General features: G+C 39.1%; 1 protein-coding gene across 1 annotated transcript in view; it reads left to right on the forward strand.

Annotated features, from left to right (window-relative positions):
• Positions 1 to 24,411, forward strand: part of LOC134743080 (putative uncharacterized protein DDB_G0282133) — a 196,603-nt gene that overhangs the window by 104,493 nt on the left and 67,699 nt on the right. The window contains exon 3 of the mRNA XM_063676388.1: positions 8,456 to 8,651. Coding sequence (XP_063532458.1) covers positions 8,456 to 8,651 — 196 coding nt within the window. The remainder of the gene's footprint in view (positions 1 to 8,455; positions 8,652 to 24,411) is intronic.

Below are 24,411 nucleotides of genomic sequence, written 5' to 3' on the forward strand. Positions count from 1 at the left end.
AATGCCTGCAAAAAATGTACCTCTGTACTCTTCTCTAAAATAAGTAGCCCAGTTTTAAAAGCTCCACTTAGGCTGTATTTAGTGGGTGGGTAGTCGATGGAGAAATATGTGCGAGTCTAGATCGACTGTGAAGCAGCTCAAGGTCAAAACCAATTATACCTCTACTAACCATTTACATAATGTTTAATACTTATAATAATGTTAGGTATTTACTTCTGATTATAGAAATCGAGGTAAACTTCAAACTAATATCCAGCAGTTAGTTACCATATGGCTATTAAATTAATATGACATATTAATTCAATAAAGAGTAAAGACCGCTTGTTTGAATCGGTTTACTTCACGTCCTGATTTCTAATCGTGATCTAAACGTAAGTACATTTAGTTTTCCCGGGGATTAATATTACTCTACCAGTGGGGCCAACCCCATGCTTGCGCGTAGCCCGCGTAGGTATCTCTTCGTTTAGAATGTTTACTGTTAGGTACCGAAGTGAAGCGAAGTTATAGTTACGTTGCATCCGAATAAACATTTTTATATACAGACATTACAGACACATATGAATGAATTTATTCATAAAATAGCTGTTGAGCGTAGACTGTTTTTCTTGAAGCTCGTACGCCGAAGACTGGAACGCGCTGGCCGAAGTGAAGCTACCGCTGCCAATTACCTCAGAAATACCACCACCATGTTACCGGGTTAGTGTGAGGGTTAGTAAGAACACTTATTTTAGGGTTAATAAGATGTTAAGTGTAGACTAGTTGTTGACGGACTGACGAGGCTAGGTTGGGCAGTCATATTTATATGAGAGCGCGACCGCGCCCCGCCCACTGTGTCACGTGGGTGTGTTGTGCAGAGTCAGTATCCATTTATTGGCCAATCAGCTTACGCTATTTTACAAAGTTAGGGAATAGGTAATATTTATTGTGGGACATTGATTCTTATAACTATGCACAAAAAAGAAGTAAAACATATAAAAGTAAAAACATAAACACACGAAATGGAAATAAAACAGTTATCACACAAACAGAATATAAAACAGAATCGTCAATTATTTACACGTTATTTTATGCCTAGACCTACTTATACCTATTCGCGACAGTTCTCCCCCACGTGTGTCAACACCGTATATAGTAGAGGAGCGTGTAGGAATAAGCCTGGAAACTGGGCAGCGGACGTCACCTGCGCTCGTGTGTACAATGGCTACTCTTATGTGGCCATCTGGGCCGTGAAAGAGTTGTGCGATCTCGCCTCTAGACCATTTACTTTGTGGCACGGAGCAGTCGATTACTGTGACGCTGTCGCTTACGTGCAATTTCTGTTTCTTGCTGTGTGAGTCGGGTTTATCCGTAGCTGCCGCGTTATATACTAGTGGATTCGTTTGAGGCCTTTCTAATGGTAAGTCGCCCACGGGAACCTTGAGGTTGGCCCCGCTACAGGTCCGACACCATTGGCGCTTACGTGATTTATAACGAACACTACCGCGCAGTCCGACTATGTGATATCTATGTTTCAGCTCGCTAATTAATGTCGAGTGATTGCTGTTGCACAGAGTGTGAAAATGATGGATCAACAGTTTGGCGAAGTCTTCCTTAGCGTGCAGGACGGGTACTTGCTTGCTTCCGACGTCTGTCACGATGACTCCGTATTCATCTAATTTTACTGCGATCGCTCGTAGCGGAGATTTTGTCGGTAGCGCGTGCCCAGCTTCCAGGGACTCCATCTCTTCTGGAAAGGCTTCATATTGGCTCCGTTTGATTAGCGATATTTCCGCAATAATCAAATCCCCTTTGTTCATCTCTGTGTCTATTTTCTTAGAGAGCATCTTGGCATTATTTACCTCGGCGGCAACCAGAACCCTAGCCGTGGCCCTAACTAAATGCGTGTATTCGGAAAAACATTTTACCTCAGGTAGGTACTCGAATTTACTTTTAGTTTTCATGTTTGGGCGAACGGACTTCGACACGCGTCGTCGCTTATGACGTATCGCGGCGTTGTCGACGACGGGCGCGAGCGTGCGTAGTGTGGACGATCGCGGCTTATAATCGCGTTTGGGTTCGGGTTCTACAACCCACCGAGAGGTTGCTCCAATTTGAGCGGGTTTGTTTCGGTCGAATAATGACGCTATTTCCCGTTTTGCAGGTAATATCGGAGTGGTGGGCACGTTCTTGAGCGGGTCTTGGAAGCTTTCGCTCCCCCACGCGAAAGACGTATTGCCTGCACCACTGCCAACGCTTGATATTACTGCGGGCTTATTCGACGCGAAAGAAATTGTATTTACTGCGCTCGTTGTGTTATTACCGTTCGCGGACGCGGCCGCGTTCAATCCGTGTAATAACTTATGGTGGCCTGCCTCGCATTGGCCGACGCCACACGCAACGTATTTACATTTAAATAGTTGATGATGCGCAGATTTTAAACAATTAAAACACAGCCTCGCTTCCTTCACTAGCTCCCATCTTTCAGGAATTGCTGCCGCCGTAAACTGTGCGCACGTGTCTACTGTATGTTCCTTTTCACAAATAGGGCACGTATTGCGCGGCGGAGTAGATTCGGACAATTCCTGGCGGAGTCTAGGTTCGGACGGCGTGGGTTTGGTTTGACTACTATCGCGATGTTTCGCGAGCGCGACGGCAGTATACTTTTTATTTTTAGGTTTGTACTCATCTTCGCGTGTATGAGTTTCGTGAATATCTGACTCCGAGCCACTACTACTACTACTATCGCGGGTAGACACGGGGGCGCGAGACCTATTAGGGAGAGTTCGACTCGATCGCTTAGATCCGCGCTCAAAAGACGCCGCATTTACAGTATAGCGCGATGTAGCTGGCCTATGTCGGTTGATGCGTTTGGCTGCAGTGCTAATTTCGTTCAAAAACTCCGATAATGCAACTAGACCGGGAGTTTGACTATTAGCCTGCCTATATTTTGCCCATTCGTAACGCACAATCAGATTAAGTTTGTCCACGATTTTGTTTACAAGTTCAGGCGCGTGTAAATACTGCTCTTGTCGCAGCGAACGTATGGTTGCGACGGCATTCGCAATATGTGCGGCGAAGGAAGCTATGTTCGCGTTGTCTTCTGACAAGCGCGGCATACGTTTTATATTATGCAACTCCGTTAACACAATTTCCTCCGGGTCGCCGAATTGCCGTTCTAGCGCCTCCATAATTTCGTACGGGTCCTGAACTGTGTACATAATTGATTTCACGGCGGTCCGAGCCTCGCCTTTGAGCGCGCGCCTAATACGACTTACGTTATTGACGGCACTAAACATGGGAGACGTGTCCTCGAACTCTGCCCTAAATGAAATCCATTCGGTTATATCTCCTCCGAATGAGGGTAACTCGGGCGGCTTATGGTAGATAGGTGCATAACTGCCGTGTGGCACCTCTAAATAACGCGGTTGCGGCCTACTAGTACCCCGCTCAATGGCGGCGGCGCGCGGCGGCGGCGCTGTCTCCTTCGGCAAGGGAATTTTACTATTCTCGATCGCGACGTCGTGCTCCTGTGGCCTACACTGTTGTCCTACCCAATTCCTAGTACGCCGTTCAGACTCGTCAGCCACGGTACTGCCTCTGTCAGAATTCGCCTCCAATTCGGCGATCTGCAGCTTTAATTTGGCAGTATCGGACTGCTTCTGAGCGACAGCTAGAGCGGCTTTATGAACCTCGAGCTCGGCCATGAGCACCGATAATTGACTATCACGATCCCTATTTACCGATTCGCGACCTCTGATTGATCCACGAACAGACGGCGCCCGCGGCGGCGGCGGCGCGACCACGGGGTCTTTATTTACTAGCGTATTCGACCTACTGCGTTCTACTACCGTATCTTCGAATGCGTTCGAGTGTACCGAATTGTTGTCTATCTCTCCACCGCTATTCACTTGGTTGCCGGTGGAGCCTTTGCTCCATGTATGTGTCTCGGTAGACGTGGTCTTGCCGGACGAGGGGGTAGGGGTCTCTGTGGGCGCGGGGGCAGGCGGGCCCTTAGCGCGCGGTCGAAGATTTCTCGTACTCTTCGTAGACATCTTCTTCTTTCTTGACACACACGCGGGGGTCCCTAACTATATACAAATTTACCTGCCTAACACCTATGCCCTGACGCCACAGAGCGCAACGTCAGTGCCCCTAAGCGTAAATCCCTCGGTGCACTGAATCTCCCGCAATGACAAAGTGCAATGCCTAGAGCGTTCGAAAGCAGTGTGATGGCATCACCATGTGACACATGCAACGAAAGTTGCCAGGACGCGTGAGTGGAGGAAAACCTACAACACAGCACGGTCCGACCGGCAAGCCGGTATAGTGGGGTATGGAGGGGTAATTGGGTAAGGGTCTGAGCCGAAGCGTACTTCAAGGCTCAGCGCGTTCGTTTTTCAAGCTTCTTTTTTCTATCTGAGTGGAGAAAAATCTCGACACTCAGCGCGTACTTGTTTCTTTGTTCTTTATTCGGCTATCGAAGGACCATAATTGTTGAGCGTAGACTGTTTTTCTTGAAGCTCGTACGCCGAAGACTGGAACGCGCTGGCCGAAGTGAAGCTACCGCTGCCAATTACCTCAGAAATACCACCACCATGTTACCGGGTTAGTGTGAGGGTTAGTAAGAACACTTATTTTAGGGTTAATAAGATGTTAAGTGTAGACTAGTTGTTGACGGACTGACGAGGCTAGGTTGGGCAGTCATATTTATATGAGAGCGCGACCGCGCCCCGCCCACTGTGTCACGTGGGTGTGTTGTGCAGAGTCAGTATCCATTTATTGGCCAATCAGCTTACGCTATTTTACAAAGTTAGGGAATAGGTAATATTTATTGTGGGACATTGATTCTTATAACTATGCACAAAAAAGAAGTAAAACATATAAAAGTAAAAACATAAACACACGAAATGGAAATAAAACAGTTATCACACAAACAGAATATAAAACAGAATCGTCAATTATTTACACGTTATTTTATGCCTAGACCTACTTATACCTATTCGCGACAATAGCCATGAAATTTCGCGTTTGGGTGTACAGTTGTACGTCGAGCGTCGCCAACGACTGCTACGAGTACGTGTGCGCTGCGGAGCCGATATAATAAATGATTTAAAATACTTTAACTTGTACTTGTAAGACTAATTGACAACAGTGCCTCATCAACTCCTGTTAGATCTCCGAGATATATTATGAAGGCCGCTTGAAAACACCGTTTAATTTTCATTTGTCGGTAATTACGTTTTATGACACCATTATATTAACCGTATCAGCACTTTGTAATTATAGCTTCTTCTGTTATAAAGTATCCGGAGGCTTAACTTTCACGGTAGGGACATTTCACACTTAGGAAAATTCCAATCTACATAATAGTTTAGGTACAGCAATTTACTCTTTACGGCGTAGACAGGTTTTCTCTTGCATTTTGCTGTTTTACTGAAGGCTCGATTTAATGTCTTGTAAATTATCGTTTGTCCCGAGTTGCCAGCTTGTCTGCGATGTCGGGTAATTGTAGGGTTTAGGTTGGTTAATGTGTTGTGTGACGTCGCTAGTGCAAGCCTCTGCATCTGTGCACTTATAGGGACGTCAAAAAGTTTCGATAAAAAAAAACCGGAAATAAATTAGGTAAGCTAGCATCTCTGGTGCACATGATTTGGACAACTACCAACGATAACATTCTGAAAGCAAGCATCTCTGGTGTATATCAAATGGGTAAATACCATACCCCGAGTTTTGTGTAACCCAAACTGTAGTATTAGTACTGGAACCACTGGGGCTTAAATTTATCAAATTTTCTACCGATTGGCTTTTATATATAGCTGTAGAGCACGTCTCAGAGATCAAAAAATCATGAACGTTGAGTTCCTTACCCGCCGCAACCATATACATGGTAAGTCAGAAAAATTAGTCTTTATGGGAAATACACCATTAGTATATGATACATTAGCCACCATCCAGCCATTACCATTAGAATTGTGATCTCCACTAAAGAGCAACGGAAACGGCTCATTAATATTTAGTCCTGCGAAAGTAAAGTTCAATAGACCAAGACCAATCAGCCGTCAAATTAAAGCAGCTAAGCTGATAGCTCTCACAATCTTAATACTATTACTAAATTCTTGTAATCCCTTGTCGAGCGTCTGGCCCAACCCAACCCGTTTGCTGGTCCTTGACCCTTTCAACTGGCATTTCATTTTACAGTTACAAATTAAGTTTTGCAACTTTGCACTTGCACTAACTGGAAGGTTACCAGGGCAGGGTTAAAATTGAGAACATTTTAATAATGGTGTTTTGTATTTTTTGACATTCAAAAATTTAAAGCAAGTTAATTCGTATTGTATCGCCAATTTTCAAAGGGCGGTCAATAGGTCGCCGGTTCGCAATATAAAAGAATAATCAACACAAAATGCTATAACATAATTTACAGTACATATGGTGCTACTTTCTCGCACTAGTGCGTAAAGGAGCATATTTCGTGCATATGTCGAAAGTTTAAATGTACTGTAAAACGTTGTACGATACACGTGCGAATAGGTAATTCGCAACTCGTGTCGATTTAAAACACTCCCTGTGGTCGTGTTTTAATTTATCGCCACTCGTTTCGAATTTCCTCTTTTCCGCACTTGTATCGTAAATAACTATACTTCTAGTGCCCCCGTGGAAGACTAAATTAGTAAAAACATATTTTTGGTGAATTTTCAGCGCCCATACATTCTGAGCTTCAGAAATAGGTACTGTTGCTGCTTAGTTTTTTATGTTAATTTGCCGTATTTAATCATGTTTCATTGTGCACAATAAAGAATATTATTATTATTACACATACAACGAATACACAACACAACAACAACATACAAATATCTCCACGGATTTCACGGGCCTATAAGTCCCGGTCTTTTGATAGGCTTGCGTGGGGATATAGATCCAACACGTAGAGGCCCCTTGGAGAGCTTTAATGTCATGTAGAACGCCTGCTGGAACCCGTTCACAGGCGCAACAATAGACACCCATGAACTCGTCGTAGCAGGCATTGGGACTATTGTAGAAAAAGTGAACAGTATACCTGTCTATGGATTGAAGTTTGGGTGGACAATGAGACTGGGCTATTGTAAAGAAGTCCGGACACCTGCCATAACAATGCTAACACACGTTATCGAGGCAGGTGGTGACTTGCCGCTGACTAGATAGGCCCCTGAAACTGCCGTCGTGAAGACGAGCAGGAGCAACACCGGTGTGAGCGGCTCAGGGGTGTCGAGAGGTGTGCGCTGCTTTCTACCCAGTGACTGATGTTAAGAGCCACTGTGCCAACTCGCGTCTTATGCATCTTTCACTTCCACCCCTGGAGCATATAGCTCTTACGACTCCCCTCTGGACGGCCAATAAAGGCAAGCCAGAGCTGAGAGTCCTGCGGGTCCCCTTGGGGTCCACTCCGACCGACGGAGACACGCCGGAGACGGAGACCCTGACCGACTCTCTGGAGCACTCGGGTCCGTGGGGTCGTCACTCCCCAACAGCTTGCCACAAGCGGCCCTGCGGGTTTATTATTATTATTATTATACCTGCATAAATTATAAATAGAATATACTTACGTGTAGTTCGCAGACTATGTTTTTTACTTCGATTGGCAAATCTTCTATTTACACATAATAAAGTTTTTTGTTGTACTATTTCTTTCAGGATTTATTGATTTTAGGTTTTATCCTTAAGCTTAAGACTCCTTCGCACTCATGCGAACAAAAGTGGGAATAGAGTTAGTATTATGGACCCGACGCCTTAGTATTTTTCATTACTCTATGGAGTATGGAGTCTACCTGTATCCAGTCCGTGTTCTGTACCTAACTACCCAACTTCAACTAGTCACAAGTGTCACAACAATGGCTCAATGTGGTCAATAAAAACTTTATTAATCAGCTGCAATAACCTATAAAACGAGAACAGGTTGAACCTACTTTATAAAATGCACTATTAAATCATATCACAGGGCTTTTCTCCAGATACGCTTATCGATACTTTACAGGAAATACATTAATAGGAATCAATGGGTATAAATGGAGCTTAGTGTTACCAACAATAGTCTTAAGTTACTTTCTTAATACATTTAAAAAAAGAAAAAGTCATAAAATTGTGGTTAATATTTATTTTAGGTTAAAAAAAAATACTTTGCCCAATTGTTTTCAATCATCTTTGGTCACATGGGGTAAGAGAAACACCAGGGCCAGAGAATCACTTGTAGGGAATCCACAGTCGGACCACGCTAAATTTTCATGCCAAGTACTTAGTATGTCAAGTATTTAGCTTAGTCAATTAGGGAAGAGTGACTGAGTGTGGAAGTGCATGGAATAAGCGTACACTGCCACACTTTATCTCTTTAAAGCCGGTTCAGAGTGAGACGGACACTAGACATGTGATTTTCACAAAATCAGGATCGGTTGAGACCTTTAACAAGAAATTGTCACCTAACCCCATTTTTTTCTTGTTCCAGAGTTTCCTAGCAGCGAACGCGAAATGTTGGTGGGCGGGTGCGCTAGCGGCGGCGACGGCGGAGCTCCGCTACGCGGGCTACGTGTGCCCTGGGGTGCTGCTGGTGGGCGGCGCGCCGCGCGCGCTGGAGACCGTGCGCGGGGCCTACTCGAGATCCGTCCTCAAGCCTCCTCCTACGTACCTCATCTGCGGGCTCGGTGAGTACCTACCTAAACTAAAACGGCAATGTGACGCATGAAAAAGCAGCCGTCTACTGATATATTTTCTTAAAGCAACTTCTAATTCTAAGTTTTCAAGTCTGTTGACTGTTAGGTTAAATTAGACGTTTCTACTACCTTACACGATGAAGATTTTCTGTACCGAAGCGAGTAACCTACTAATTACTAACAGTGATCCAGTATGCTGTAGACCTCAACAGCTGCTGCTAGCTCCCGTGGCTCCGCCACTTTGAATTTTTTCTGAAAACTGTATCGACAAAAAAAACATGTAATTATCGAATATCGAGCCTGCCCGCAAAATTTCACGTGCTCACTCGATCAATTACTTTTTTACAGTCTTCATCAAGCCAATGCCAAAATAAATCTAAAACCAAAGGAAGTTCGGTTAGGTACATCTTCTAAAGAAAATTAGTCCGGAAATTTCCGTTTCATATCTACAACCTGTTAGATCTCCCATAGCCTCGATAGCTGCAATTGTGATGATAATCGCAATTATAGTTCCACCGCTTCCTAAACCGGCGCAACTAAAGGCAATTTGATCAGCAGGTGCCATTATTCAAGCGCCCACTTTGCGTGCCGTGCCGATCCCTTTATTCAGGCGCTAATGTATAATGTAACTATAAAGCGGCGTAGTGTTCCCACGGAACAGACGCATGCGCATCTCCTACGCACGCCCTCGCGGCCTTGCAAGGACGACTGGTGTAATAATAAACTTGAAGGTGTTACAAGTGCAGGACTTGTTACGACCCAAGATCGGCCGAATGATAGGTACTTAGCAGTCCTAGCAGGTGATTTTACTAAGAGGTCGTTATTATAAAATATTACAATTATTGTTTCCATGAGCAAAGTTTTAAAAGTATCGACACCTTCAGGCCTATTCGAACTTATGTACATGTATTGGCGCGAGTGAGACGCACGATAACTAAATGACATTATTCAGATATCATTCTAATGTCAGTGTAGGAGTGTACGTTAGAATTGGCCTGACACATTGAAATTGTACTATTCGTAAATAAAATCTTTGTTTTATATGCTGAAAAAGCAAACCAACTACATTTTTTTTATACTACGTCGGTGGCAAACAAGCATACGGCCCGCCTGAAGTTAAGCAGTCTCCGTAGCCTATGTACGCCTGCAACTCCAGAGGAGTACATTATGTTGTAAGTTGAAATTTAAAAAAAAATAAGCGTATGCTCTTTACTGTAGGTACATGAGAAATGGCAGAAATGAAGTTTTCGTTTCGTGGGTGACAACTAGTGACAAGTTTTAATCGAAAACGCGCGTGGCCGTTTCATGTTTCAAGAAAGTTGTGTAAAAACTTTCAATGGAGATCCCGGAACTAGCCGCAATGAACTTTTTGCAGTCGTCACATCAAGTTTATTTTAACAATTGTTATAACATAGCATAATATTGAAGATATTAAAGAGATTTTTAATCTTTAAATAAAATATTTATAAAAAAAAAATATTTTTACAATGAAAATGTATTAGCAATGGCTAGAAAACAATACGATAATATAATGCGATTGCGATTGGGTAACTTGAGAACTTTCAATGTAAATAAATATAAGAAAAACTTAATTATATTCTTATATTTCAGCCAAAATCAGCCAATTATATAAAGTGGCTTTATATGCTCTAGATTTACAATAATTAAAACTACGATCAATTTTTTTAACATGCAGATACGTCTGCGAGCGATCGTTTTTTTACGCCACCCCAAAGGCGTGTATAGGAATGGAAAGATTTGCAAGGTTCTGGTAGGCTTCCATAGCTCAATTGGTTAAGAGCAACGCACGGATTGCGGAGGTTGCGGATTCAAACCCTGCCGGAAGTGTAACTTTTTCCATTTTTTCCTTTAATATATAATATAAAATTAAAACTACGGACAAACATATTCTTAAAATGTTAATTAACGATGTCATTTTAAGGATAAACATACGGTAGGAAAACCAATTAAAAGTACCTGTCGTAAGTATTTATACAAATACAGGATAATTTAAAGTGTAGTATGATCATAAACCTGTGTATGTAAATTTCTTTGGTACCTTCTTACATTAGTGCAGTCTAGAAATTTCCCTAAAGCCTAAAGGTCACACGACCATTATTAGCATAAATAATATGCTTTTACAGTTTGCGGCAAACGTGCTCGATGCGTAAAATGTTAATGAAATTTCATATTGTTGCAATTTATATGTTATGTTCAATATTTAATTTCAAGGTAAAGGTAGTGTTACGTTACGTCGAAAGTTGTATTTTTTTGAATAAATAGGATTTTAATATTAGGTAGGTACTATAACTGATGAACTTTGCAACAACAAAGGCAAAGGATCAAGTGTAGAATAAACACATTCGTATATACAAGTTTATTTTAAATATGGCTAATCAAAGTCATTTAGATTGACTTGTCATTTCGCTGTCAATTGGTTATGACCGTGAAGAGTATAGTATAGTGTCGCCGCGAGTACTGTCGCGGACTTGTGCCTTAAATAAACGTATCTTTTATTATAGGTACAGTTGTAATTTGTATAATAGCATTAAGAACTAACTAAAATATATAATCAAGCTATTACTTATGCCTATATCGAGCACGTCCGCAAAGATGCATATAAATAATAACCCAAATTATGTATGTATTAGTTTGTACTGTTACATATTCCTTAGCGACTCGACGGGCCGGTCAGGTATCGGTAGTTTTGCAATACAGATAATTTTGATCATTTTGTCAGTTTGCGATCGCGTGATCACGTCTTATTTATGAAAACTTTCCATTTTATTTACTTGTCCTTCGTTATACCTACTCTATGTTCATATTTATATGTTATGATAAATGTAAATGACCACTAACAACTAAAGAAAATTCCATCGTCACTTTATAATGTACAGTCGCCATCAGATATATCGGAGCGGCCAAGGTGTTCACAAACATCTGAACACGCACTCCGACGCCTTTTGACAATAGAGGCGTGTTCCGATATTTGTGAGCACCTTGGTCGCACCGATATATCTGACGGCGACAGTATAACATGTTATACACACATAAATAAATAGTTATTTATTTATCGTATGGCAATACAGTATACACACACTTCTTAAATTAAACTTAACATCAAAATTTACAGTTCCGCAGATACCTCGCGTTTTTTGTCAGGTTTTTAAAATCCTCAACTGGGCCATTATATCTGGTAACAGGGCACTGAAATACGATATGATGTATGGTCTGTTTCGGATCTCCACACTCACACGCCGCCGACGGCTCGCTCCACCCCCACTTGTGCCAGAGGTACGCACAGTTGCCGATACCAGTCCTTAGACGGTTTAATGCACACCATATTTGTCGGCTTTCGTTAAATCCTTTGGGTCGTTCCTGTGTGGTAAACTCATAGATGGTGTTGTCTACATGCTGCTGCTGGGATTCCCATCCTTTTTTACCACGCTTGATTATCATTCCATGCCATAAATAAATAGTTACGAGATACTAAAACCACTGATTTTTGTAACCTTTATTGAATAACACTAAAACGTTGTTCATGAAATCGTTATGAATCTGTTATGCTGTCCTTAGGACATTAAATTTGATTTACATTGGGTTTTCTAAAGACAAAATAGAGAAACCATCTCCGAACTTCCTGAACATAAACAAAATTATCCTCAAAAATTCCAATGGTTTAGAACTTAATTTTCATGTTTTCTAGATACATTCTAGAAAGGTTGAAGATACAGTCAAAATCAAAAGCAAGGAAACTGAGTATCTAAGTAATGTACAAATTGTTTTTTTTTTTTAATTCGTACCAGTTTTCATTACGCGTGATTATAATATATTCTGCAAAATGGGTAACATGACAACATTGTTGGTTTTGTAGGGTTTCCGAGTCTCACGCACCGCAATCATCATTCGTTCATTTTCCAGTTTTTTAGAGGTATAATTTATTTTTATTTGAGCAGGTTGTGAACTGAACTTTTACTTTCTTAGCCCTTCGAATTGTAATACAGTTGTAAACTAAATTGACTTTTACCAATTGAGATTGAGTTGTATTAGCTCAAAGATTTATGATGTTACGTGGGATTTCTAATATATTGTTCCGACACGTGTTTTTGACTGCTAAATCAATTGTGTTTCTGTAACTTTACCAATTTAATAACATCTGTATGCATTGGGAAAGGATTACTCGTACCTCTTACTGTAAAGTTAGGTCGATGCCAACAGCCTGCTTAACAGATTTAAACTATCAGAAAGTTACAATGAAAAATTATTTTTGTGAACTGCTTTCAGTGTTTAGAAGAGAGAGTAATAATATTCGCAAATGCATTACTAACTGATGTAGCCCCCGAGATTTACGTCCTACAGTTGAATCAGTTAAAATAATGCTGCCATTCGCGACTTGTAAATAGAAATCCAGTGCGTGTCAAATTTTAATTTACGATATTGGATTTGTAAAGCATCAATATGCATAAACGCAGCGGGCGACAGAATCTTGGAACAGGTACTTTAATGTAGTTTATTTCCTATTGCTGGCACCCCGATCACGCCTAGCACCTAGTAGTACTTCTAAAGTATTTATTATTTATGAATGGAAATGTCGAGTTTCACCGCATGTTATCTGAAATTGAGTGAAGCCTTAGTAAGCAGCTGAGGGCTTTCTTCCTACGTTTGATTCGTACTATTAAAGAATTTATTCCATCTGAACTAAATCAAGTACATAGGTACGATTGATGCTATTGTAAATATATGGTCTAGAAAATTTAAAACGCAGTTTGTATATCTATATTAAATTAAAGGCAAATTCTCCTCAAAACAGTTTTAACAAAGCTATCTAGTTAGTTATAAGTTTTGGGAGTTCTAAATACCTAAAATAATAGTTTTCTTTTTAGATCTTACAGAAAAAATACTATATGTCAAAAATGTTAATCAACACGTCCAAGTTTATAGCACAGTGTAAAACGTTTTATTCTGTAATATGCTCACGGTACGACTAGTTTCTAAACAGAAATCTCAACTACGAGAACCATCGTAAAATCGTAATTGGCAGTGTCAGGTTTAGTTCCGGTGTATGCTAATATCGAAACAACGCAAACAACAGTAACATGTTTGGTTTTGAAACCGTGCATTTTTTAAACTTCGAGACTTCTTAAATATGCTCACTATTCGAATCTACAAAGACAAATCCTATTTACTTTATGCCGTTGATTTGTTTTACAATACATAACATTGCAATACGGATAAAAAATTAACTCTTTCACCCCTCAGTCGTTGCATGAAACCGCACAAGTTACACGTTTGACCTATTTCACCTTTATCCGATTTAAAATAATTTTGCACTGTTGTCAGTTACATCACAGGAGTGGCATTCGAACTTAAAAATCTATTACTGATATGTTGTTTTTACTCGCAGTGAAACTCGATCGCAATAAGATCTAATTGACATCGATTTGTAAAATCCAACCAGCCTCACGGGTAAGTTTTTGGGCCATTTTGTTTAAAGTTGTCACCTGCAATAAATAATATGTAAATATGTAACACAACGAAGGCCGCAAATATTTGACACGATCTTATTTGTAGAGCCATAAGACCGAGTCAGATATTTTTGCTGCCTTTGAAGAGTGACATGCTTATTACACTACACTTTTTTCTCCTTCTAGGACCGAAACAATTAGTAGCGATTCTCGGTGCTTAGCCAACATGCCAATCGTTTACGCTCCATAACGAACGAAACGCGTCTGTCACTGTCGCACTAATAGATAGAGAGACACAAAGCGTTTCGTTATCGTAGCGCAAACTATTGTCACTTTGGCTAGGCATAAGAGTAGAAATAACATAAAAATTTGCAAATCTGAAAAAAAAAACTGTATTACAAGTTTAAAAATTAAATAGCCTATTTTTTTACTAAAATGTAAAAAGTTACTAATCGGTACTAAATAGATTAGGTTGTGTAGATTTCATTACTTTATAACCGATATATTATGTACCTTATGAGAGATGTTTTCCTGTTTCCTCTATCTACCTATATATCTACATGCATTGCAAAGGTATGTATGATTTATGGATTTTCTATATAAATTACTTTGTCATGAAGCTGTCAACGTTGCTATTAAATCAATGCATCGAACAGAGCACCACGTCCGTCTTTCCTCCGGACACATTAATCAAACCTTATGGAAACAGTTTCTAAAAGGCCAATCGTTGCGTAAATCGCACTGCGGAAATCGCATGTAAACCTGTCCCATGGTAAAAAGTCCCATCTATTTTCGAAAGCTTAGTTCTCATACGTCACATACGTCTCTATAGATCTGAACGGGTGCTGCTCGTAAAGGGAGATATTTGATCATAATAGTAGCCGAAAGTGATTGTGTTGTCGAAGATGCGTCGATTGATGATTTGTTTTGTTTGCTCAATTTGTGAATCAACAAGTAAATTGATCGTACAGAACGGTCACTTCATTTAAATGGTAGAAACACCACGCGGGCGGAAAATTAAAAATGATTTAAATAATATAGGTACTTTGAAAATTTAAGGCTATTATAAAAAGTAGCTTTTAAACTGATTACCAGTGATGGATAACATTACGTCTTGAGTACTTGCATACTCGTACCTAGGCCTTACAGACCTACTATTGTGCAATAACTATTTATAATGGTATGTTTAATGACTATACTATTTATAAAATTCCTAAAAAAATAACCCATCAAAAACCTTACATGTAAAAAGACGCAAGGTCTCGCAACGCAGTTTTTCTATTACAATAAGTTTTGACATGTACTTAATTAAAATTACCAAGTAGATTAGTTTAGTTTTACTGGGGGTGTGATTTCCATCAACTTGCATATTTTGAAACCGAATCAATATTAGATCTTTATTTTTTTTATGCATATAATGACTAGTCGAATCAGAATCAGACCTTTCAAACCAGAGGGGAAAATATGCCTTATTGAGGTTAATTCTATTTCCACACGTTTTCCTTCACCGAAAAATTACTAATAAATTTAATATCAAATGCTATGTCGTACATCAGTTAGAACCCGTGGCCTTCGGTTTGAGAGTCGCTCTACCGCTAGGCCACCATCGCTCAAATAAATAAGTTGTACATGTGCAGTCTATTCAAATAATGAATACCTACTCAACTTTACCACATAATTTTAAAGGGATGTTAAATTCCACACTGGTTAGCCACGCAGGCAAGACACATGCCGTGACGTTACAAAATACCTGCCCATGCGCATGGCCTTCACCCGAAATTATACGCATAATACTTGAGAGTACTTGGAGAATCGTTACAACATTTAAATACCTATTCATGAATTTGTAGTTAAATATTGTGTAAAAGTCGTGTAAAATTCGCTTATACTCGTAGAGTTCAATAGGTTTTTCACTTGTGTCTTATCACAAGGATATGTTGAATCATATAGACAGGAAATTAAAAGGAAAATTATTCAATATTAAGCTTTGATGTCATGCAATGTTTCCAATATCTTGTCCTATTGACAAGATTTAAACCCTTACAGCAAAATTCTTATTCTGGGTACTTGGGTACTAGGTCATGGAAGGAGGAACGGAAAAGGTCGCTTAACCTTAGCAAGATTACCCACCATATTCGTTGACCTAACACCGAAGACAAAACTAAAAGTAACAGCGTAGGTAATGGCAAACATCTCCATAAGCCATAACATATCAAACGCGAGTGACATCAGCGGTGAGACAAATGAAGACGGATCACTCCTTAACTTTAGCGATTAATAACAATAGAAAGTAACGCCATATGTCGGGTTTGCATATTATTATAAGTGGCATAATGTCGACCTTTATGGCCTCAGTTAAAATACAACTGTAGTTTAAATTCAGCCGAGGTGGAACTGTTGTTGACCTTTTGCTTGCATCTTTCCAGTGGTTTTTATATTTACTTATTGCATACAGACTTTACTCAAGTGTTTATCATCAATAATTACCATTTTTTTTTTACTAAAAACATACGAATGTTTTTAAAAACATTCGTTCGCTAACATTAACATGACAAAATATTTCAACGAACCGGGGCACTCGTTTTGCATTGTCGACAAAGTCGCGGGTAAGACCACTAGGTATATAATACTAATTAAATAATAGACCGCGAGCCAGGAACAGATTTCCATGACAAATCGCCTCCCGGGCGATAACTTGTTTTGTGGTTAACGACTATGTATGATGAACCCTCGCGGTCGTCAGCTGCCGCTCCGTTCGTGGGTTGAGGAATGGCAGCCACCGAAACACGTAAAAACAAATTTTGGCATCGCCACATCGCCTCCCGTTTGATACTTTGTCAGATGATAGTTTAGATGCTATTGTGAATAAAAAAATCGTCAGCCGGTTGTATCGCGGTGGAAAAAGCGACAGCTGTTGGTATGAACATGTAAAAATTAGGCACGATATCAAAATCATGAAACTTTGCATGTAGCATTCCATCACGCGTTTCAATAAATGGATTACGCATTACGAATACTTTGCACACCTAAATGGTAGGCTGCGTATTTTTTACATTTTCATCTAACCAGCTGACGTTCTTTCCACCGCGATACAACCGGCTGATGGTTTTTTTATTTATTATATTTCAAATAGCTTTTAAATCATCATCTGACATAATATCTATCTGGAGACGATGACTTTATGCTCCTGGCCCACGGTCTATAATGTTTATTTGTCGTAACTTGCGCCATAAAGGTCATAGGTGGGACGACACAGCGCTGTAAAACAAACTACCTTTCACCCGCCTATAAAAGGAAACAATTTTAGGAAAATCGGAACAGATCAGAGAAAGTTCGCACCGAATAATGGCACATTGATTTATTATAGATTTATCATGGTTCGGGTCAGAGCGTGATCCAACACCGCTTAGTGTGAAAGGTTGACCAAATAAATGGTCAAATGATTGCTCCCTTTGGACAAAAGTGCTTTCCTAAAGTACCGATGGGATCATTTAAAGAAATGTTAAAAGCGAAAATCGGCGGTTGCCTCTGTCGAAAGTATTAGTTCTAAACGTAATTGGACGTTACAATTACTATTTTATGATACGTTGTAATTAATGATCGATATTGAAATATGGAAAATCTAGGTTTATGACAGATTTATATATATATTTCGTGTTAAGTAATGTTCGACGCAATGCTGCATCTATCGCGGGTCATAAAACGATCATTATCTATATCTTTAGGATGTTAGTAAAGCTAGAAGCATGCACGTTAGTTACACACTTTACACAGTATGATATAATAAATAATAATGATGATGTCTTATTGTAGTAACAATCAATAGCACGCGCATGATATTAAGTATTTCAGTAAGCAGGTCATCATGTCATCAATCATATTTGAATCTTTGACAGAAAGCAGTACAAAAGAAACAAGCTGAGCGAATTGGATCTAAATTTTAAACAATAAAGTTTATTTCTAAATTGGGTCTTATAATGCCGGTAACAGGAAACACTTCAAACGATAACAATCCGCAACGGTAGATCGCGCGTCAATTTTCTTGTACCAAAGATAGCATCGGATCGTGACTCCTGCGCCGAACAACAGTTCCTTTGATCCGCGGCCCGATCGACTACTATTTGAATTTATATGACGTGTGTCTAAGTGATTAGTCCGGGCTAAATTAACAATCCGAATCAAAATGAGAACTGAACAAAATTAGGCAAACTTTCTTCAATCATGCTAACTTAAAGCTTTTTCTAGTTCTATACAGATTTCGAAATTTTAATTTGCGCGCAGGAAATTACAGCTGATCCAGACACCGTGTGAACTTGTTTACATTGAGTCAGTTGCAATCTCGATGCCGATAAAAGAACGGGTATCGCACGTCAGAGAGCGAAAGTAGGTATTCTTAATGAGTTGCACCTCGGGCGACTGCCATACACCAACAAATTGTCTCTCATACACTAGGAAGCAGCTAAACGTAGCACTACCTGAAATAGAGCTTATCTTAATGATCATCAAAGCCCAATTTTGATTGCTGCCAATTTGAAAAACCGTTTCGGAAATCACAAACGAGCCGCGTTTAATTCAGCCTTGCACTTTTCAGGTTTAATTGTGTCTTAAGTTTTGAGAAATAAGGTTGAAGTTAGTTTGAGCGTTATACGATAGTGCAACGCAGATCATTTTGATTATTTTGCACTGACAAGCAAATTAGACGACGCTTTTGTCTAGTCGCGGCGTATTAGCGTGATAGATGATTGAAACGGTCCCGATAAGGACCTGATGTGGTGTTCAATTAAGCAGTTCATTTAGTTTAGTATGAATGGAATTACACGATATGACGAGTCTGTTACCCAATATGAGTTAGGAGAGAGTCTCTGATACACTGGAACATTGTGCGAGCACAAAGAGTGTTTTACGATTACTTTCTCGCTTCACAAATAACGAAAGGTCATCGGATTACAGGTACTAGTTAAGGGCCGGGCCTTTTACGTTACCGAAGCGATGTATTATTTAAGATGAAAATTAAAATTAGACATACTTATCACAAATCATCATTCTCCGGGCGTGCCTCACCTGATATTAGTTTTCAGAAGAAACACAGTTGCGAAGCGTTGTAATTACTCATAGTTAAATATATGAATTTATGTGAGTACGTGTGTGAGTACCTATGTTTAAATGGCAGACAACTTTTTGACTTAGGTATTCATGTTTAATCCATCAGGGATTAAACATGAATACCTAGGGTCAATTTTCAAATGAGCATCTTTTTGCTGTCCCCATGGCTATAATTCCAAATACATTGAACGATCAGTATTGCTATGATATATAAGAAATATTTACCAATTTACAGTAACGGCTTCACGCAAATCGCACAATGACCCTGATCGCTTAAATAAAATTGGCCAAAATAAACAGTACAGTTTCTTAATTTTTATCACTTGACAGTTAAGATCAGCGTCAAGCTTAAACTTAACTCCATAACCTCTTTTTATTATGTGCACTTAGCAAATCACAAAGTATAAAATCGCGAACCACCTACACATGGCCTCGTTCTGAACTGGCCCGATCACAGCCGTTTAGCCTGAATTCCTTATTACTGTAAACAATAACCAGCCTTAAGGAGACCATCACACGGGCGGTCCCGTTCTGCATTATTTGCATTATTTGAATTTCAATAACTGTAGTTAGAATTAACTTTTTAATAAAGTTAGCCTGTTACACATGGGGCAGTACTAAGAATTTCATTTTCCGTTTCCGGCCGGTACCGGGATTCCCGATTCTTAGGGCATTATATAATAATTTTTAATAAATTGTTTTTTTAAGTCTACAATCTTTATGAATGATTAAATTCTATATAAATAATCACCTAAAGCTTGTCCCAGGAAAAATAACGCACTTTAATTTTCGCAAAATCTTACACAACAGTTAAAAACCAACTGTTTTATGATGAATTCTTGTTACAAATTTAATAAACAACATGTATGTACGCATTTTTTGAGTTTTTGACTTTATAAATCCAGAAATATCGTAATTTTGTTGTTAGCCTGCCATCAGGTTTTGTACATAGGACTGTTATTAATTTTTAACCGACTTCAAGATTTCAAAGGAGGAGGTTCTCAATTCGGTTTTTTTTTTTTTTTTTTTTTTTTTTTTTTTTTTTTTTTTTTTTTTTTTTTTTTTTTATAATGTTTGTTACTCCATAACTCCGTCATTTCTGGACCGATTTTGAAATTTCGTCAAAAAGCAGTTCTGATGATGGGATCCATGAGGAATCGAGGGAACTCCTCAAATGTTAAAGGCATACATATAGTGATTTTAGTATATTCATCAACAAATCTAGCACTTACATTTAAAAAAGTGACATTTGAGGAAGTGGAACTGCTGATGATGATCAGAACGGAACTCTTCAATGATGCATAGTTCACGTTTGGCGATTTGTCCTCTTCGTTATGTTTGTTAAGCAAGTTAGGTTTTCAAGAAACATTTTTGTCAAGCTCGAGTTCTGATGATGGGATCCATGAGGAATCGAGGGAACTCCTCAAATGTGAAAGGCATACATATAGTGATTTTTTTATTTTTATAAACAAATCCAGCACTTTCATTTTAAAAAGTGACATTTGATGAAGTGGAACTGCTGATGATGATCAGAACGGAACTCTTCAATGACGCATAGTTCACGTTTGGCGATTTGTCCTCTTCGTTATGTTTGTTAAGCAAGTTAGGTTTTCAAGAAACATTTTTGTCAAGCTCGAGTTCTGATGATGGGATCCATGAGGAATCGAGGGAACTCCTCAAATGCGAAAGGCATTCATATAGTGATTTTTGTATTTTTATAAACAAATCCAGCACTTCCATTTTAAGAAGTGACATTTGATGAAGTGGAACTGCTGATGATGATCAGAACGGAACTCTTCAATGACGCATAGTTCACGTTTGGCGATTTGTCCTCTTTGTTATGTTTGTTAAGCAAGTTAGGTTTTCAAGAAACATTTTTGTCAAGCTCGAGTTCTGATGATGGTATCCATGAGGAATCGAGGGAACTCCTCAAATGTGAAAGGCATACATATAGTGATTTTTGTAATTTTATAAACAAATCCAGCACTTCCATTTTCAAAAGTCACATTTGATGAAGTGGAACTGCTGATGATGATCAGAATGGAACTCTTTAATGACGCACAGTTTACGTTTGGCGATTTGTCCTCTTCTTTATGTTTGTTAAGCAACTTAAGTTTTTAAGACATATTTTTGTCAAGCTCGAGTTCTGATGATGAGACCCACGAGGAACCGAGGGAACTCCTCAAATGTGAAAGGCATACATATAGCGATTTTTGTTTTTTTATCAACAAATCCAGCATTTACATTTGAAAAAGTGACATTTGATGAAATGGAAACTGCTGATAATGATCAGAATGGAACTCTTCAATGACACATCGTTCACGTTTGGCGATTTGTTCTCTTCCTTATGGACCCAGACCTAAACTTGGACCCGGACTCGGACCCGGACCCGGGTCTGAACATGGACCCCAACTCGGACCCGGACCCGGATCGAACTCTGACCCAAACTTGGACCCGGACAGCCGGACACGGACCCGGACTCTGATCCGGACCCGGAAATGCTACTAGAAAAGTGGGTTAGGTGGGTGGTTGGGTTTTGAACTGCTATTCTCACAGAACAGAACTGCTATCAGAAAAGTAGGTTAGGTTAGAGCTGTGACCCTTACAGAAACGAAATGCTATCAGAAAAGTAGGTTAGGTTAGGTTAGAACTACGACCCCTACAGAAACGAAATGCTACTAGAAAAGTGGGTGGTTTTACCTCCTTTTCTACATTATTAGGCAAAAGATGCTGTCTTTTTCATTTCATTGTCTGGAATCTAAGAGTGCACCATCAACAATAAGTGAACTTTCAGCGGCATCCCCCATTGAAGTCGGTTTTTTTTTCTTAAAAATTATTAAGCTTTTTTCAGATGCCCGATTAGTCAGTCGGCCAGATCATTAGTTTTGTCTAAGTTCGGCTGTTAAGGCCTTTCTTTATCAGTACACCTTGTTGGGAACAACAACTAGATGCAATAGGCGTGTTCTGCGATCTGTCGAAGGCCTTTGACTGTGTCGATCATGACACTCTTATTCGCAAGCTAAACCACTACGGCGTGAAGTATAAGGCTCTTGATCTCATCTGGTCCTATCTTATAAATAGAATTCAGAAAGTGGACATAAATAAAACCAAATCGTCGGGGTCTATTACTTAAATGGGCGTCCCCCAAGGATCTATTCTTGGTCCATTCTTGTTTCTCGTCTATATAAACGATTTGCCTTATATAGTTAATGAAAAGCATAAGTTGGTTCTCTTTGCTGATGATACATCTATTATATTTAAAGTAAAAAGGAAACAGAGTGATTTAAATGAAATAAATGATGTATTGTCCTCTGTAGTTCATTGGTTTACTACTAATAATTTACTTCTCAATGCCAAGAAAACTAAATGTGTAAAATTCTCTTTGCCTAATGTACAGCATGCGAGTGACGCTCAGGTGGTTTTAAAAGACGAAATTTTAGATTTTGATCATAAAGCTGTTTTTCTAGGCCTAACCTTAGATTCAAAATTACAGTGGGGTACGCACATTTCTACACTGGCCGGTAGACTAAGTTCAGCAGCATACGCAGTTAAAAGAATCCGTCAACTTGCAGATGTTGAGACAGCACGGCTGGTGTATTTTGGATATTTCCACAGCGTCATGTCTTACGGCATTTTATTGTGGGGCAAAGCCGCTGACATTAATTCAATTTTTGTTTTACAGAAGCGTGCTGTTCGTAACATATATAATTTAGGAACGCGAATGTCTCTTAAAGATAAATTTAAAGAAATTAATATTCTCACTGTTGCTTGTCAATATATTTACGAAAATATAATGTATGTAAGAAAAAATATCGAAATGTATAAATTGAATAGTGACATACACAATTTTAACACTAGAAATAAAAATAAATTGGCGATTCCGAAATTCCGTTTAAATAGAGTAAATAATATGTCATTTATGGGGAACAGTGTGCGCTTTTATAATAAGTTACCATCTAATTTAACGAAATTGTCAATGAATAAATTCAAGTCAATTGTAAAACGACAGCTTTTACAAAAAGCTTATTATACGGTTAAGGAATTCGTAGAAGATAAGGATGCATTTATGTTAAAATAGAATAATTATGTATATATAGTTATAAGTTGACATGTGAAAGAGCTAGCTTAAGCCTATTTACAGAATAAACATTTTGAATTTTGAATTGAATTTGGGCACATTTCCAATGCTCTATTTCTCGTACGTAGTCGCCAGTCTAGAGCCGATGCCCCTGTGGCCATCGAACAAGTGCTTCATACCCAATACGTCTCCACATATTGCAACCACAATAATCCTTCGGATTGTGTTTATTTTGTTCTTGCAGCAAAACTTGAGCACAACTCTCTCCGTGGTCCCTTGTACAATACAACATAGACTTTTCTTCCCGTGTTTTATGAGGGAGACATTTTACTAGGACCTAGCATCTTATAAAAGTACCTCCTGTAATATTACGATCGTAATTGTTATTAACCAACTAGAGTCAAACCAAGCTAAGTTGGCAGCGATTTTGATAGCACAGACTGTGCAATTGTTATTTTAAACGTCAATTTTTTATAAAATTATGAATTAGCTTAGGTTAACCCGTATTCTGTTTCAAACCAACATAATTAAATGCTACTTAATGCACCTAGCTAAAATACTGTATATTACTACTACAAAAATGGGATTATAAATACGCATCCTGGTAATTTAAAAATAGGTCCGGGAAAACCGGGAAGTACCGATTTCGAGTCTTCAGTACTGGTTCTTTCCCGGGAATTCCCTAGCATATAGGGAGCATGCCCTAGTTACACATTTACAATACAAAACAATACAATACAATAAGAAAATTACAATATGTAGTTACAAGAACATTGTATAAATTTACAAAGACACGCGCACTTTTCTACTGTCACGCCTGTTTTTGACAAATTTGCAGGTTACGTTTTCGTATTCATCATTAGAACTCTGAATAAGAACACGCGGTATTTCAAGACTAGGTACTTAATGTTTTTCGCAAAGAGTCAAGGGATGAAATTTACTCAATACAGTAGGTATTTAGCTATCGTAAGGAAGCAAGTGAGGCTAATTATTTAGAAGTATTTCCATAGAGATCTTCTGTGGTCGAATTCTCTTAATCAACGCAGATATTGGAATCGAAAAAAAAAATACTACGCGCAGTTTGTTCTTTTGCGATAGTATACAC

This window comes from Cydia strobilella, chromosome 7 (assembly GCF_947568885.1).
Source record: "Cydia strobilella chromosome 7, ilCydStro3.1, whole genome shotgun sequence".
Taxonomy (NCBI): domain Eukaryota; kingdom Metazoa; phylum Arthropoda; class Insecta; order Lepidoptera; family Tortricidae; genus Cydia; species Cydia strobilella.